The sequence below is a fragment of the Prenolepis imparis genome, unplaced genomic scaffold (genome assembly GCF_030444845.1).
Source record: "Prenolepis imparis isolate NDT839.2.m4 unplaced genomic scaffold, iyPreImpa1.0 SCAF_5, whole genome shotgun sequence".
Classification (NCBI taxonomy): Eukaryota; Metazoa; Arthropoda; class Insecta; order Hymenoptera; family Formicidae; genus Prenolepis; species Prenolepis imparis.
The window spans coordinates 2227856-2244850 of record NW_028141163.1 but is presented as its reverse complement, the minus strand read 5'-3'; the positions used below and the strand labels follow the sequence as shown (position 1 = coordinate 2244850).

The following is a 16995-nucleotide window of genomic DNA, read 5'->3' as shown; positions in this document are numbered from 1 at the left end:
TTAGACGGCCCGAAATAGCGGAATTATTGGCGGCAGCAACGCATAGCCGGCTTGGACGCGACACACCGCGGTATCCGGTCGCGGAGAGCGCTTCCGCTACCGATATATACGACTCGACGCTTGGAGAACCAATCCTCTGTGTTCTTCTGTGTTCCGAAGAGAGTGGACGTTCCTCGGCTTCTGGAGAATAAAAAATATTACTCACTACAAAAGTGCTACGTTGAAACTTGTTAATCGTGATGAGGGAAACGCACTGTTTATCGTCGTTTACGGCAACAATAAATAAATTGACTGAATGTTGAAGTGATCAATTTTGAATTAAAACTCTTTATAGTGTGATTGTGAATAGATTTATGAGCAATTATTGAATATATATTCAATGTTATGAAAAAAACACATACTTTTAATATTTAGCTTTTTAAAATTTGCAATATTTTATTGTTTAGAGAGATTTTTATGGTGGAATGACAGAAACATATTTAGATTCTCGTTTAAAACTTTATGAAAAAGAATTATGATGCATTGTAATTCTTTTTTTTTTGCAAATATGATTAAATATTCACATAAATAATCTTCTTAAGTATTATTTTAATTATTTCTCAGCTTCTACTTAAATATTATTCAAGTGTAAAAATATGCATCGCTTAAATAATTTTCTGATTATATAGCAGGAAAAATTTTTATGCTTTATTTATTATAAATTAAATTATTTTTTCTTCTCACGTATATATTTCTGTAGATTATGTAACAATACATATCTATATCTATTATTGAATCTATTATTTTTATCTATTATTAAAATAAAGCAGATACAGCTCTATCATAAATAAATCGAAGTCTTGCAAGTTACTAAAAATTCTATATATATGTATAATAGACTTTTAATTTTATTTTTATAACTAAAACCTAAATTGCTATGTTTACAATATTTAAACAATAGTTCAAATTATTGTGCATTTAATTAGTAAAAACTTTAAAAGTTTTTCGCTATCTGTTACATATCATGAAAGTTATGTCGTTTGCCAGCATCGATGTCTCTCGCATGCCATATCCTGCATACCGTACAATCCGTACGTGCTTGTCACGTCACGATCTCCTTGTGTCGTCATTTCGAATCGCTGGTAACTGATTCATCGAATATAAAAAAAGAAAGATATAGAACATAGTAGAAGCAAACATATCGATATATCTCGCTTCTTAGCCTGGTTTTTATTCGTAATTATTATGCAACTATAAATAGATCACTACTGATCGACTTACAATTAGACTTCTTCCTCAAGGATGCAAACATTTAAAAACATCTCGCTTAATCTTAAACTAGTTTTTAATCGTAATTATTATGCAATTATAGATAGATCATCACTGATCGACTTAGACTTCTCCTTCAAGGATGCAAACATTTGAAAACATATTTTCCAACAAATGTCAAAATAAACTATTTTAACAGAATTTTTATTTAAGATTTAATTATAAAAATGTGATGTTGAAGAGATTAGAAAATGTTGAACCTTTTTCAACATTTTCGTTGAGAAAATATCGTCTCCAAAAAACATGCCATTAATCACTGATGTGCTTATATAAAATAAATATGATATTCGCGCATTTAATGAAAAATTCGATTATCCAATGTACTTCTTACTCTTTTTATTCATAAGCCGCGTGAGCAATCTACGTGAGTAACAGAAGTCAGTTCGCAGCGATTAGGTAGGAGAATTGGATCAGCTGATCCACGACGTAGCTTTCTCGTTGAACTACTCTCTGTCTCTCTCGCCTTTCTCTCTTGTTCTCACCACCGCCGATGACAGCCCCACCCAAGGCATTCTCTTTCTCTCTCTCACCAAGGCAATACACGAGGTCGTCTGTATCCGTTGTGGTGGAAACCGCTTTCCAAGCGGAGCCTGTTAACGTACTCGGGCCCCAGTATCCTCGCCGCCTTTGGATCCTAATGTCGCGCGGTGCGCGAACAGCGTTTTTGACGCATGCCGAAATTCGCAAGCAACTTTGGCAACATTGACCTTGAGTGCTGGTAGCCCATCGGTAATTTCCTCAAAGGTAAATCCTGTTGAATTAAAGACATGTGTATATCAAGGCCGGCGCGAAAGACACTCACTTTTAGGTCGTAATGGCCGCGAGCTCGCGATTCCGTATACAATATATCGAAACAATTGTGTTCAACTTCGAATCTTTACCTTCAATAATATGTGCGAAAATAAAAAAATGGATACTTCCTGAATAATTAAAAAATATTCAAGTGAATAGGATAAAGTGTCTGGAAGAGTAGAGAGTTTTCTAAAAACCTTCAGACTTTTGCATCTTCTGGATCTTTTTGATCAATATTCTATTTTAGAAAATGAGCAAAGGAATTATCGATTTGATCGCAATCTAATTTATTTCTTCCGGAAATATATATAGGATCGTAATATTTAAAATTTTGCGTTCGATTGCGTTAGATTCCGGTGAACCGGAACTAACTAATTAAGGAAGATGAAGGGATGGTTCGACGCCTTTCGCAGCGATGGCGGCCCGACTCTCTACAGCTACAGCAACCGCACTCCTGTGACAGGTGACGTGCCCCTGGTCATCGTATTCGTGATATTCGGTACCCTGTTCACGGCGTTCCTAGTCATATTCCCGGGTGTCAGGAAAGAGGTGAGCAGTCTTTCCGCTTTGTACGTCGTGTCAGATCGTAGATCGTAGACCGACGGTTTTGAATCAAATTACGAGTTATGACCGTATAAACCTGATGTTTCTCCGCCGTAGCGGTTAACCACATTTCTCACGGTTACCATGAGCCTCTTCGTGGGTGCGACGATTCAAGGTTCGTGCACTTTGTCTACTTTCCAAGTCGAGAGGCCTTGACTGCCAGTGGCGTAACTAACGGCCTCGCGGAGCTCGAATCACAGGTCTGGCGAGGTCTGAGAAAAAAGAAGGAGGAAAGAAAAGCAAAGAAAAGAAGGAGGTGAAGGAGGAAATTAATGAGATACAGAGAAAAAATAAAAGAGTTTCGAATTCGCGCGTCATCAGCACATTTTGCAGCACCGAACTACCTATTTATGTATATGTTTTCATTTTCTCGCTTGCATAGTTTTTCATTATTCTTATTCAATATATGAGCTTGAGAAAGTAAACAGTACAAAATAAAAATCTCGAAATTGTTTAAAGTAGAATCGAATATTAGTTACGCCACTGTGTGAGAGCTCGTAGAGTTTCACTGTGCAATTAATCCGCTAGATATAGATACTTTTCCGATGATGTCAAGTAGAATCCCATTGTCAGATAAAATTACGAAACCTTGTTGACACATTTATAATCAAGACGCTAGTAAATACAGCGAATATGTGGTAAAAAAATAATTATCGTGCTCTCTATCTGTGTGTGTATGCACATGTAGTGGCGCAATACGGTTCATCCTGGCATACGAGCACCGCCACCATTGTTAGCTCCTATAGCGCTTTCTCCAGGCACAAGGCGATGGCCGATATCGGCGGTTACATCGGTTTAATGCACATCAATATAACGTACAAGCGTAAGTTTCAACTCAGAAATAATTTCGATATCTCTAGCGTGTCAATTTTTTAATGTTAAGATTCAAACAATCTCTAAAATTAATTGAGTGTTTCCGGATCAATTTATATAAAGTGTAATCTACATCTATACTTGCGTAAATCGAATCTGATCTTTGCAGTTCTGCCAGAAAGTGAACAGACGAACAGCGATGTCGAATACAATGAACGCTTCTGGTGGCGAAGTTCCGGCGAAATAACCAGCGCCTTCAAGCAAGCCCTTTATCAGGGCGCACCTTTTCCCATTGTCTCTCTAGCGGAGTACTTTAGCCTTCATCAGGAGGGCTTCTCCTGGGGCTTGCGATATCGCGAAGCTGGATATTACGCTTCGATAATTCTATGGTATATTATATCTTCAATGATAAAGTCGCTTTCTCACATAAGAATCTCAAACAAATCGTCTTAAATTAAGTATTTTTCTATAATGATTGATAAAATAAATCTTGTAGGACCTCCTTCGCTTCGTGGCTGATGATGAACCTGTTGCTCATGGTGGTGCCGCGATACGGAGCTTATGGTATGATCTTCACGGGTCTGTGTATGTTGTTAACAAACTTGATTTATTCGGCTCTTCTACCATGCGAGCCTTTAATAGCTCATATAGACGGCTCGATCCTCTCCTTCAATTTCGGTTGGAATTATTGGTTGGTGCTGTCGGCTGGTTCGTGAAATTCGCATGAAATATTTAATCGTAATCCTATACTACGCGTATGCGAATATATCATCATAATATAATAATTTCATAGGTGCCGCATGCCTCTTGGCAGGTCTCGTGATAACAGCTATAGATATGATCTTTCCTCATCAATTCTCGACTATACTCGAAGTAGACTATGACACTCCGTACGATAGGCATGTCATTATAGAGGAGAGTTTCGACACGCGAAATGTCAGGCGGAAAGTCCCCAAGATCGAGGATTCGTTCGGCGATCGAATAATGAGGTGATTGCGATCAAGTTCATTAAATTAGTAAGAGCCAGAGGTGAACCTTAAATATGACTTTCACTATAAAAGCCTTATTAAAGTTATTAAATTAACTTTTCCCTTATAATCGTACGTATTCTATAACTGTGAAAATATTTCAGTCAACTATCGTCCAAGCTTCAGAATAGACACGCTGCTAAGGAGGACACCGAGGGTGTCATTAATCGGGGATATACGTCGCACGAGCCGTCCGAATTCCCGCAAGAAATTGGCGATGAACCTAACAAGAGTAACTGGTCGTATCCATTCCCGCCAACCTCGCGCAGAACCGTAAACGGCTGATATATTTCCCTGAACATTTCAGATAGCTTCAGATAACATTCGTCGACTTTCCGAAGCGCCATTAAATGTTTAAATTTATTTTATATATTTTATATTATTTAATAATATTATTTATAATAAAAAAAGAAACACATCGACTTGTGAGAGAGGGTTACTTATGAAAGATCCAAAGAAAATTACAGTATTACAAAGATGAATTTTTACATTCTAATAAATTATAAAATGTTCGCAAGACAAATTCTTCGGAATACTTTCAGGAAAAGAAAGTAGGGGAATGAAAGGAGATTTATCTTCTTCTTCTTGTTCATAAATAAGAAATGTAATATTACTCGCGTATTAATTCATAAATAATAAAAAGCAGCGCCTTTTAAGCGTATAAATATGTACATTTTGTAAAATAGAACGTCGAGATTCGCGTCGAAATATTGTCGAATTATATGGACAGTAACTTCCAATATTTCACGCAAATCGGGGCAGCGATATACCTTGACTAGCCAAAGTTTTCGAAGTGATGAATAAAGTACGGCAAGCGCCGAGTTTTGTTGACTTCGTCGCAGGCCGACATGACGCTTTTCGTCAGAGGACGCGGTCCACAGCTAAATACTCCTATTTTGCTAACCTGTAAATCAATAAAATCTCATTTGTTTTAAGTATACTTTTAAATTAATTAAATTTCTTTTTCTTTTAAATAATATCGTGAACGCACGTAGCTGTGTTTCTTCTGAACAAATTTCAGGAACGATGTCATGTCTGGCCGACCGAAGTGATTTATGGCCTTGAGTCCGGTAAATATACTCTTCTTTGATAGCCTCTGAAAATGATTCTCACATATGTACTACATATGTGAAATAAAATGTAATTAATAGTCAAGTAATAAAAACTAGCAGAAACTTTCTTTTTTCTCTTCTCTGTTTCTGCATATTGTATAAGAATTTTAAAATAATTTTATTTATACCAGCATAGTAGTTCGCAAATCAAACTTGTGAAAGAATTGCGTAATGAATATATGAATTTCAAGTACGTCTGTAACATCTTTTCTCTCAACATCTCTGAGAACGTCAATGAACCATTCGAAATGTTTGTGCGACGGGCAAATCCATAGAAAATAAACCTGTGAAATAAGAAGAAAATAAGACATCGTGTTTACTGTCTGATAAATTAATAAAAAGCATTTTCTTATTTGATTAGTAAAACAAAATCATTATTGCGTCAATTTTATCGTGAAATTTTCCTGAGAGATATTTCCTACATAATACATCATTTTTTTATAATTATATAATAAAAAATTCTCTAATGAATTCTAAATTTATTTGCAGAATACGATTCTTTTTAATTCACCTTCTTACACGCGACACCCGAATATCTGTTGGTGGATGTTCCAAAGACAAGGTCGTTGAGCATCGAGGCATAAGGGGTGACTCCGATACCTCCTCCTACCATCACCGCGACCTCGAACTTGTACCAATCTTGGTTCCCGCCGCCAAACGGGCCCTCGATACGAATTTTCGGACGTTCGTCTTCCGGATTGTAATTGCAGGGATCGAAATAATTCCGGAGCTTCCACGTCCACGGGCCCTGCGCTTTTATATGGCACGACAGAAAATTCTCGTGCGGCGCCGAGGTCAGCGTGAAGGAATGAAACTCGTTGGACCTGAAGGCGGTGCAAGCGAGACGCACCCACTGTCCCGACAAGTACTTCAAGTTCGGAGGTCTGTAGAACCTGATCTTTATCACGTCCGAGGGTAATAATTCCGTCTCGATGATATCCAGGGCCATGTATTTAGTTCGCAGGCTCACGACCTAATATGCAAACGACAATTCTTTCAATTCTGTCGCGTTATTTTTCATCATATTAATGATGGATATCGAGCTATTTCGAATAACAATCGTACAAGACTTGCACGTGTATATTTTAAGCGTGCGAAATAATGCATAATATACAGGATGCTACATTAGTTAATGCATGTATGCATAATTAATAGGTTTTTATAATTATGTGTTAACATCACGAGTAAGTGCTGTATACGCAAGTGTAATGAGTTGGAAGCTATTTTTTTTCTTTATCGCGCATTGTTATCTCTCTTCTTACTTTTGAAAAAAATGTGAATAAAAAAAATTACTTTATCCAGCGCGTAAATAATCGCCGGGCCGACAAAGAATATCCAAAATCGTGGTGCGCCTGTCAAACGGGCCAAGCCATGGATCAGACACAATGCGTATAGGATCACATAGAGACTGTGCGTCGACCAAAAGAATTTGTAAGCTTTCTGTCGGACGGTCGGATGTGCGAAGACAAAAATAATCGTCATGATGACGAAGAGAAGAATACCGCTTAAACCTGCATGAGAAGACAGTCATTAATTAAAGTTCAAGCGCGATGGGGCGAACAAACGCTTCAAGAGCGAATAAAATGACCAAAATAAATGAATCTTTTGATTCAAAGACACTCACCAGTAATTGTTCTGAATAACCAGAAGGAGATGGTAGGTCGCGCGTCGCTGGGAAAGCTGATCTCGCTGGTGAGACAGCGAAGATGCGCTATCGGCTGCGTAGAAACGTGATAAAAATTGACTATATGACCGACCGTGTGCAAGACGGAGAAAAAAAGTGCCGTGCACGCCGCGATCTTATGGAATTGTATGTGCGAGTCTAGGGGGATATACTGCTGGATCGAAAATTCCTTTAGCTTCGTTAATAAGTTACGCGACATCGTCAGCAGCAGGAGACTGTAGCAAAAGGATAGAGCTGCAGCTGATCCTCTCGTTATGGCAATTCCTACGCCCATTATATGCCTCAGATCTGTATGTTCTGCCATGAATGAGTAATCTGCGAGAAATGTTACGACGATAAAAAAATCTTTTACACACAATCGATCTTAAAGATGTTCAAGTTAACATAAGCGATTCAGATATTTCTCTTGCTTCGATTCGATTGAACACTCACGGATAAATCTCTCGACGAAAAGAGCCACGGTGACCACGTAAAACACGAAGAGGTAGAATATATTCTGCCTGTTTTCCTCGAGGAAGGTCGATATAGCGTCCCACTGCTTCCGCATCCAGCTCTTTGAATCCTCCAGCGGCAGCTGGTCGATGTGGAAGCTGGTCATACGCGCGACGTTCGTCGATGTGTCGAGAAAATTCTGCTTGGCGCCCTTGCAATCGAGACCGATCGCGACAAAGTCACCCTTGTACTCTTTCATCATCAGCTTGAAATCGTTGTATGTGAGATAATCCTTCCGCTCGAGTCCGGCATCCTGATGAATGAAAAATTCGATTGACAAAACTGTTGTATGATAATGATGATAAAGGCATTTTGAAACAGCTTTGGGAATCTGTAGCATATGACAAGAATAAGGAAGACGCACCTGAAACATGCCGTCGATCAATTCCGTAACGTGATCGTCCGATAGGCTCGTGGTTCGCGCTATTTCCACCAGCGATCTTAACATCTCTGATAGTTCTTCCTTGTCGATCACGCCGTTGCTGTCTTTGTCGCACATGTCGAAAATAATCCGTAACTTATCCTCAGTTTTGCCGCGCGAAAACAGCAGGACCGTGTCCAAGAATTCCTGAAATTTGAGTTTCGCTGATGACGATCCAACTGAAGATGAAACTTATAAAGATGATAAGAGCAAGACAATGTAAAAAGCAGTCTATTAAATCAATTCGATTATACCTGGAAGGAAATCCGGCCGTCACCATCTTTGTCGACAATGTTGAACATCTTCTTCACGAAGATCGCGTCGGGTTTCATACCTAAAGCACTTGCAAATTCGCTTTTAGAAAGTGACGTTCGCATCACAGTGACAACTTCTCCGGTATCGCTGTCTTCGGATCGTCGTCTTCGTTCGCCAGGTCGTAAGCCGAAGGTCAAAGCGTAGGCTTCTCTGAAGAACTAGAAACATTTATATTTATTTTAAACATTTTTACGATATATTTTAAAATATTTTTAAACACTACATATCTTCTTGTATATAAAATCACGTGCGTTTGTTTTTTTAATTTTCTGAACAAAAAAAAAATTATTGATGTCTCTTTATAAAGGAAATTTTTTTTATTAATTTATCTTCATTTATATGCAAGATATGCAAGAGTAAAACGCAAACCTGTTCGAGCTTCTTTTGTCGGCGCTCCTTGGTTTCCGCTTTTGCCAGCATGATATCTCGCGCGATTGGCGTGAGTGTGAAATGCTTTTTTTGCGACGCCAGAAACGCCTCCAATTTCGCAATGAACTTTCTACGCGAAGCCAGCGAATCGAGTTCAAGGACAAGGTCGTAATCGCGTGGTATACGTAATAGCACTAGGGCTTTACGATGTCCGGTTTCGCTCTCCTGAAACCGCGATTAATAATTAACCGGGTGCGCCGTGTGACATTAAAGAGTAAGTCGTTATTCAATAAATAGCAATAAAGCGAAGAAAAGTTGCCATGTAATTGGCGAGTATTTAATCAAACGCAATTATATCTCTGTGCGATTTTTAATTATTACATCATTTCATAACGTCGTTGATGTTATAAATATTTTTCAATAAAATTTTATTTATGGATTTTTTGGAGTAATTTTTTCCTTAGTTAAAAATTGTTCTAGATTATCCTTATCTTTCTATATTATCTTAATTTTCAATATTACATATAATTATATCTCAAATTAAAATTCTGTTAAAGTGCTTTGCTTTATAAATTAATTTAAAAATATCTAACAATATACATATAAGTTTTGAATGTTACAAAATATTGGATATTGAAAAATATAATGTATTTCCGTAAAAGAAAACATTGTAAAGAATACCTGCGATTCCTCCATAGCTATCGTGTTAACGCCGCTGAAGTCGAACGTGCGCAGTTTCTCCCCTTTTCGATCGACGATGTGCAATGCCGCTTCCGGTCCGAATTTCACCTTCACGAGACGGCGATGGTTCGCGTGCAACCACTCGCGTACAATCATCTTATCAACGCAGATCCGACCGTCGCTTCGCTTCTGAATAGCCTCTTGAAGTATTTTCAATCTTCGTCGACGTCTGTTTTGCAATTTCACTAACCCGTATCCGGCACCGGCGCAAAGAATCGGGACGAATCCGAGGAATACGCAAGCATAGATGTAGACGAGTTCGCTACCCTATAATATGTATTTAAAAACCTTAAAAACCTCCTTAAAAACTTAGGTAAAATGTTTTTTCGAAAATTATTGGAAGTATTTATAATTTTTCTAAATAAGAAAATAACTATATTTTTATCTCTCTTTTGTATAATTATTCTTTCTTATTAGAGAAGACGGATGAAAAATTGATTTTCATCTGTATATTTTTTTAAAATTCAATTACCTCAAAATAATCATAACGTTGCAGGGGTACACAGGGCTCGAGCATCGTCGAATTCAATTGAAAAGGTTGAGGACACGGATCACCGTCCTGCCAAATGAATACTTGTTTCTGTATCGCGTCGGAAGATATGTCAGTCGCGTTTATGATTACATCCCAGAGCGTGATACGACGGATGTCCTGTATCTCGTTTTTCGTAAAAACGCTAATAAACAAGATCAGATGCGATAGAGAAAAAATTAACACAAATTAATTTCATTAATTTACTGCGCTAAGAAAAACTGACTCGCTCACCCATTTTCTTCATTCTCGAACCAGAGGCGATCGGAATCCCGCAAACGAAGGAACTGCTCCTTTATGACCACGGTGAAGAGTTCACCAGGTCCACCCTTGGATTCGAGCATCCCGCCGACGTAGACGTCGACGTTGTTGAGATTGTTCGAGTAGATCTCGACGAGGCTCCGCAGTAGCGATGGATTTTTGTTAAACAATTCGGGATTAATTTCGTTCCACGTTTTTCGTCTGGACAGCTTGAAGTGCGCCCTGGCTGTATTGTAATCCGGCAAACCATTGTCGCGACCCCGCATGATGTTCAAGGCGCCGAGATCTCTGCGCGAGAATTCCATGGGACCGAACAGATTGTTCCGAATATCGGTACCGAGAAGATTATCCTCTTTCTCTGCCAATTGCGACGCCATACCCATAATCAGCTCTTCGATCGTGCTGTTAGCTAAAACTTCCTGTGAAGAGCATCCTATGTCTTAATGTTATCATAAGATGTCATCATAAGATACATAAGAATTTAATGTAATAATTAGATTACAAAATGTTCTAAGACTTGAAACGTATCTTTTAATGATACTGAAACTTTAATCAGTTTAAAATTGCCTTTTTTTTTAATTTAATGTTAAACAACTTGATAATTAAGCTTGGATCCAATCTCAATTCTGTCTTAAGTTTTTTCAATTATTTTAATTAATTAAACACTTGAGAATTTAGGTTTAATTGAGAATGATTAATGATTATCAAACATAAAATATACATATGTCAAAAAATGTATCTAAAATAATTTCTTCTCAAAAGGTATAATAATGCAGTAAGTCTATTATCGTATAACTCACGTTCGAGTCCCACCATGTGGAACATAATCTAATAGCCGGTTGGCCTGTATTGGTCCTTCTATATACGCATTTTTCATCTCGCCGATATATCCCTGGTGGTATAAGAGTATGACCGAAGCGAAAAGCGGCACTTTGAAATATGTGACTAATACCCGGATGTAGATCTGGTTTATAACCGCTATACGACGGTAAATCCTCATTCAGCAATGCCGGAAGATACTCGTAAAGAATTATGTTCTGCAAGAAGGTCGAAAAACTTTACATGCGAGAAATAAGTCTTACGTAAGCGCGAAATATAATTATGTAAATTCGACGCTACAATTCAAAACACAGTTCAATAGAGAGATTTATACATAATACATATACATATATATATATATATTCATTCGCGAAAGCTCATTGATTATACATATATCTTCAATTATATAAAACTTATTTCGTTTTCATAGGCGTAACTTTTTTTCCTGATGGATAGAAATAATTTTCACCGATTATGCATTTTTGAGGAAAAGCTAAAAAAAAATAATTTTCTTCACCTGAATTGTCCCGACGACTATCCGACGCGTTTTTTGAAAGATTTCTTCGTCGGACATATCGGGATATTCTCTCTGCACGCGAGCGGCTATGACATTGTGGTACCGATAGAACAAGATTCCCAGAGCCAATAGAGGCGGGTGCTGATTCGTTCTTGGATCTCCGAGCACTGCGCAACACAATTAATTGTTAAACACTTTCGCAAGAATCAGAAAATTAATTGCTAAGGGAAAGTTAAAACGCGTTATAATAGAGTGAGCACGAAACCGCGTACGATGAACGTAATAATTATAAGGCAATGCAAAAAGACCGTAATCACGTTCTCCATACAGCCATCAGATAATAATTTAATACTTAATCAGAAAGTGAGAAGATCCAAATTACGTAAGTATCGGACGTTTCGAATTAGGGTGGATTTTTCTCTAACACATTTCAGGAAAAGATGTTTAGCTATACTGTTCAATAACGAACCGAAATTTGTATTGAATAGTCGCACAAAATTCGTTCTCTTATTTCACATAGTTAAATCGAGAAAAAAAAATATTATTGAATTTTCAAAGCTAAGCCTTAATGGATTATTAATAGACAATAGAAGCAGAATCTCTCTCTTTATTTAAATAATAATTTTTATATCCTAATCTTGGCTTAATCTAGATGTTTAATATCGAAAAAATAAAAACTACACGCAGTCTGAATTTTTATTAAGAGACTCTATATTGAATAGCAGGCAGAGGAAGAGACTGAGATGAATAAAATTCCCGAGAAAGTCTACTTTTAAACTACTTTTAAAACGAATATATACTTATATATAATTCTCGCGCTTACGATACAGACGCTCCGGGCTGAGCATTCGCATGACATGTGGTACCGCGTGATTGAAGAGGGGTGCGCGCATGGTGTTCCTGACGGGAAATTGCCTCGTCTGTTCCATGAGAAGACTCCCGTTCTTGAATGCCCGCATCGTGTTCGCCCAGGCCTCGCTGCTCGAATAGACGAAGCTACCGTCGATCCAGCTCGTCACTTTATTTATCTGCAACCTCACGTATTCAGAGCTACTTCTCACGACTTTGTTTCTCGAAGAATCAGCGAAAGAATTCGATTTCGCCGATAGCATATAGTACAAGCGCTTTCGACATAAACGGAGAAGCAAAGTGATTATGTTAAAAGCAGCTGTAAACTCGTAATTCGTGAATGCACGTGAACGTGACTAGTACAGAGTAATAATTTTGAAACATATTCGGCGTCTATGTATCATTATCTCTAGCGGTGAAAGTGAAATAAGGGTCACCCCGGAAGTGTAAGCTCGCAAGAATTATTCTTCGTAAAAATTGACCCGAGAAAACTGAGAATTACCTGTTCACGTGGACTGTTGGGGCTGCGTCCGGTTTGACGGTCGTAATCCGCTCGAAGAAATGGAATATACTTGTTACCTTGGCACTCCTTGTCAAAAACCGGATCACATTTGTCCACGTCGATTCGATGAAATTCTATGGGGCAACCACTTTCGCTGGCCATGATTATTTCCGACGTGACCAGCTGTCCTGAAAAGATTTGCCACTTTGATAATGACGCGAAAGTTCCGGCAAAGAGCTCCACACACGCTATGAAATATTGGAATTCGATAATTTCGGTAATTTATTTGGTGGTTTTAAGCAAAGCTCACTCAAGATTAAATTGGTTTATACATTCGTGACGAGTTACAAAGTATCGACAGACGCAGACAATTAAATGTCCTTTCAGACATATGTCTTTGGAGAATTATGTATGAAATATTACGTTGCAAATTATATAATACATAATAATAGTATATTGTAGATAAAATCACATTGAGAAATATGTGCCTGTATAATCATGATAATTAATAACAATCTATTATATATGTAATTACGAGAATTTTAAATAAATGCTATATTGGCGATATTTCCTATATTGTACATTACAGATAACTATCTCTTGTAATTGGATTTCGTTAAAAATTGTAATAATTATATTCTTATTAAAAATGAAGGTTCTAAATGTTCTAAATATTGTATGCATATAAATTTTGTAGGTGTAATGTTTAAGTAATTATATGTGTAGAGATAAAAGAGCATATAGATAAATAAATAATATCAACAGACATTTTAAATAGAAAGACAAAAAGCTACAAAGTCCTCGTTGAAACAAATAAATACATCGAAGAAGGAAATAACTAATGTGAAAAAAATATAAAAAATTAGTTCAGAATATTCTAATCAGATTTCAATTTATTTACTCTCCCCGCTGTCTCTATATATTGACAAAAATAGAAAAGTCATTTATATTCAAGGCTTGTTTGCGGTCTCTTTATACCTTGTGTATTCTTCTGCTAGCTAGATAATATAGGCATATTATCATTCGTAATTATCCTCACCGAAAAAGGCGAATAATGCGGTCCGATTTTTCACAGACGGCAGACCATCGTCACCCTGCATGAACAGATCGCTGAGTTTCCGAGGGGATGGCCTGTCTTGGCCAGCCATCGCGTAAACACCGTCAAAATACGCCACCGGGACTTTACGGATGAGCCTGCTATCTATGGTGAGTCTTATTAGGATAATTTTTTATGATGAATTACCTTCGCTGTGCACACAGGATTGTCGCGCTCTTTCTCGTTTCTTCCCAATTATATATTCTTCGCACATTATATGGTTATTAATCAATTTTGATAATCTTTAAGTGTACGAAATACAGTGTCTCAATTATGCATAAACCTTCTATACATAATTCGATTATATTTGTAGTTTTGTCAGGAATCAAGAGAATATTTGCGTTCTCCATTAAAATATCGAGTTTTAAAATTAAAAGCAAAAGTAGCATTAAATGATGTTAATATAAGATTAAGTAAAATAAAATTCGAATGACCTCGTTAAAATACCTGTTTTGACTTATTTATAATTTATTTAATAATAAGATTTTCTGGATTTTATAAAAAAGCGACAATCCTAACAAAACAGTGCAGATGATTTGAATTTGAATTTGCAATTTCGAGTACTTGCCGATTGCTCCCCAATCAGGATGGGCCAGATTGTTGTAAAATCCATCGTACCTTTGTTTGTTATCCGCATAACTATGTCCCCCATCTAAAATAGCATTCTCTATGTAAATACGTAAATTCGTTGCATTCATAAAAATTTATTAAGTTTGCAATATCGCTATCTGTCGGAGAATCGATTGCCGCTTCACGATTAATCGTAAAAGAGTTAACGATCGTTGACCAAGGGTACGAAATGTCGGGGTATAAAATATATATCCGGCTTTTCGATTCTATAATTGTTAAAGGAGCATAACGTGAATTCGTTTCGCAAAATATAATTAGAGATAATAAAAATACCTGACGATACAAACGCAGATATAATTGAAAGAGAATAAAAAAATGTAATACGAAAACCGCGAAATTATCTATCTCTCGCAATTTAACTTGCTCTCTAATTTTCGTCCTTCATCTGAACACGAATATTACGAAAGATGGATCGAAAGAACGATATCTCGAAATTATTAATACTATTATTAAAATTGTGCTATTTATTGTTAAGTTAAATGTTTATTATTAAATAAAAATTAAAGTAATAAACATTTTTTAATAAATTTAATTTATTATTAAATTTATATATTTTTGGATAATATTAGTCTACATTAAAAATATGATATGACGTTATCGCGCGGAGCAAAAAATTGTGAAATGCAAATTTCAGTCGCCTCACTCTGGATGTCTTCTATATTTCGATTAAATCTCAACAGTCCTCTTTTTTTTACGAGCCGCGAGACTTATAGCCGGACTTATAGCTTTGCACCTACCGGTTCCAGCAGGTAACACGATCCAAAGTGCCCAAATAATCGCGTAGAGAGGCAGAATGCCACGGGCCGACCGTCGTCGTCTCGTCATCGTTAAATGATCACTTGGTCTCGCCCTCAGATCTACGCCCCCTACGCATTTCTCTGCCACGTAGCTTCTTCTTCTTCTTCTTCTTCTTCTTCTCCTTTTCGCGCCCTGACTTAATGATATCCTCGGAGACACATCTCGCTGGTACCGTCCATCAACAGGATGAGCACGAGAGTGCACTGACCGCTAGTCATACGAAATCTGGGATTGCTCTCCGAAAGCGGTTCGGAGGCTGGAGACGACTAAAGTGTGAATTGGTACCACCTGATCCACCGAAATCCAAGGTATCAACCATGCGCTGCTGATCTTTCAGCCGCCCCAGATGTAGCGATCACGTGCACGACAAAAGATCGCGGGTCCACAGGGCTAGATCTCTTTTTCTATCAAACAAGATCGTCGCCCACGCGCACTATTTTGAGGTAGAGATCTACCGCCGAGAAAAATCAGGCCGCGAAATCTCACGGAGGAGAAGCATGGAGCACCGATGGAGGACGCGATCGATCGACGATTCCGCTCAAGAGGGGCCCCAAGAACAGTCGGTCGCCTCTCCTGACTGTTGGGTCTGACTGTGAATGCGCCTCCGCCAGCACACGGTTGCTCTTGGTCGCGGCTTGGTGAAAGTCGCCGGCCTATTTGTTTCGTTACCGCGCACCTCCGTCTGCCTTCTCCTCCTTTCCGTACCTCTCCCTCTCGACGTCTCCTCCGGTCTACGACGTCGTCGGCCTCTACGTCAGTGTTCTTCAATCGCTTTTTTGCAAAAGGGAAAATAGAAAATAGACGGAGCATCTCCAGACACGAATATCCCCTAAGAGGGACACACATCGATTAACATCGTTAATCGATTTAGGGATCGAATTATGCTTATTCGAATTAAAAATTATCGCAATTACAAATGAATCTCTCTTTTATCTAGGTGAGACAATCAATTCCCGTGGACTGTCGAAATTAGCCGCGCGAGGCCTTATTTTTAGAAGGATAGATTTTAGATCCTGGTGGCTTTTATAGTCGGGTCGGTTCGTGGGAATGACATTTCAGGAGAATACTAAGATAGGTTGCAGTTTCACGTATCGGTTGAAAAACCACTGCTCTCGGTACGTGTAGAAGGGTACACATACATATACACAAGAGTCGTGCGATGCGACGCGGCGACGTCATTGCGGGCGCAGGCCTAGTTTTCGAAGTCCGCGGCACCGATTACCCAAGGCGAAACCTCTCTCGAGTCCCCGCTGGTCGTTCCAAGGTCATCGGATGGGTAGAAGACCATCGTGCCGATGCACACGTTAGAGATGGGA

General features: G+C 38.1%; 2 protein-coding genes and 1 long non-coding RNA gene across 5 annotated transcripts in view; 2 read left to right on the top strand and 1 right to left on the bottom strand.

The window, feature by feature from the left end:
• The window catches only part of LOC145936296 (uncharacterized), a 47832-nt gene that overhangs the window by 19391 nt on the left and 11446 nt on the right, over nucleotides 1-16995 (top strand). Inside the window, exon 4 of the long non-coding RNA XR_014425364.1 lies at nucleotides 14231-14361. This is a non-coding gene — a long non-coding RNA (uncharacterized LOC145936296). The remainder of the gene's footprint in view (nucleotides 1-14230; nucleotides 14362-16995) is intronic.
• On the top strand, nucleotides 1711-4966 carry Mol (dual oxidase maturation factor 1 mol). Its single transcript, XM_083038353.1, has 8 exons — nucleotides 1711-2052; nucleotides 2451-2649; nucleotides 2761-2818; nucleotides 3392-3526; nucleotides 3686-3905; nucleotides 4013-4224; nucleotides 4310-4505; nucleotides 4649-4966. The coding sequence occupies exons 2-8, from the start codon at nucleotides 2485-2487 to the stop codon at nucleotides 4827-4829; spliced, it is 1167 nt and encodes a 388-aa protein (XP_082894479.1). The 5' UTR covers nucleotides 1711-2052; nucleotides 2451-2484; the 3' UTR covers nucleotides 4830-4966.
• Duox (dual oxidase) lies at nucleotides 5116-16994 on the bottom strand. 3 transcript variants are annotated; one of them, XM_083038344.1, is made up of 20 exons: nucleotides 15619-16994; nucleotides 14820-14903; nucleotides 14195-14356; nucleotides 13156-13343; nucleotides 12628-12832; nucleotides 11805-11971; nucleotides 11269-11505; nucleotides 10442-10887; nucleotides 10151-10352; nucleotides 9619-9945; nucleotides 8938-9162; nucleotides 8508-8726; nucleotides 8197-8400; nucleotides 7773-8085; nucleotides 7281-7655; nucleotides 6950-7167; nucleotides 6168-6629; nucleotides 5785-5940; nucleotides 5536-5664; nucleotides 5116-5448 (listed from the first exon to the last, which is right to left on the bottom strand). In XM_083038344.1, exons 1-20 carry the CDS (start codon nucleotides 15704-15706, stop codon nucleotides 5320-5322), a joined length of 4536 nt encoding a protein of 1511 aa, XP_082894470.1. In that variant the 5' UTR covers nucleotides 15707-16994; the 3' UTR covers nucleotides 5116-5319. The 3 variants fall into 3 exon arrangements, with proteins under 3 accessions (XP_082894470.1, XP_082894468.1, XP_082894469.1); XM_083038342.1 differs by lacking the exons at nucleotides 14820-14903; nucleotides 15619-16994 and having other exon boundaries at nucleotides 14195-14324; XM_083038343.1 differs by lacking the exons at nucleotides 14195-14356; nucleotides 14820-14903; nucleotides 15619-16994 and having other exon boundaries at nucleotides 12628-12839; nucleotides 13156-13257.

What these genes read in the sequence shown, in the direction of transcription:
- Duox (XM_083038344.1), bottom strand. Translation starts at nt 15,706, where the DNA reads ATGACGAGACGACGACGGTCGGCCCGTGGCATTCTGCCTCTCTACGCG. An exon ending in CGCATTATTCGCCTTTTTCG is followed by an intron (nt 13,344 to 14,194) that starts GTGAGGATAATT and finishes AAATCTTTTCAG; the next exon opens with GACAGCTGGTCACGTCGGAA. An exon ending in CAGCCCGGAGCGTCTGTATC is followed by an intron (nt 11,972 to 12,627) that starts GTAAGCGCGAGA and finishes TGTGTTGCGCAG; the next exon opens with TGCTCGGAGATCCAAGAACG.
- Mol (XM_083038353.1), top strand. Translation starts at nt 2,485, where the DNA reads ATGAAGGGATGGTTCGACGCCTTTCGCAGCGATGGCGGCCCGACTCTC. An exon ending in CATCAATATAACGTACAAGC is followed by an intron (nt 3,527 to 3,685) that starts GTAAGTTTCAAC and finishes TGATCTTTGCAG; the next exon opens with TTCTGCCAGAAAGTGAACAG. An exon ending in TTGGTTGGTGCTGTCGGCTG is followed by an intron (nt 4,225 to 4,309) that starts GTTCGTGAAATT and finishes ATAATTTCATAG; the next exon opens with GTGCCGCATGCCTCTTGGCA.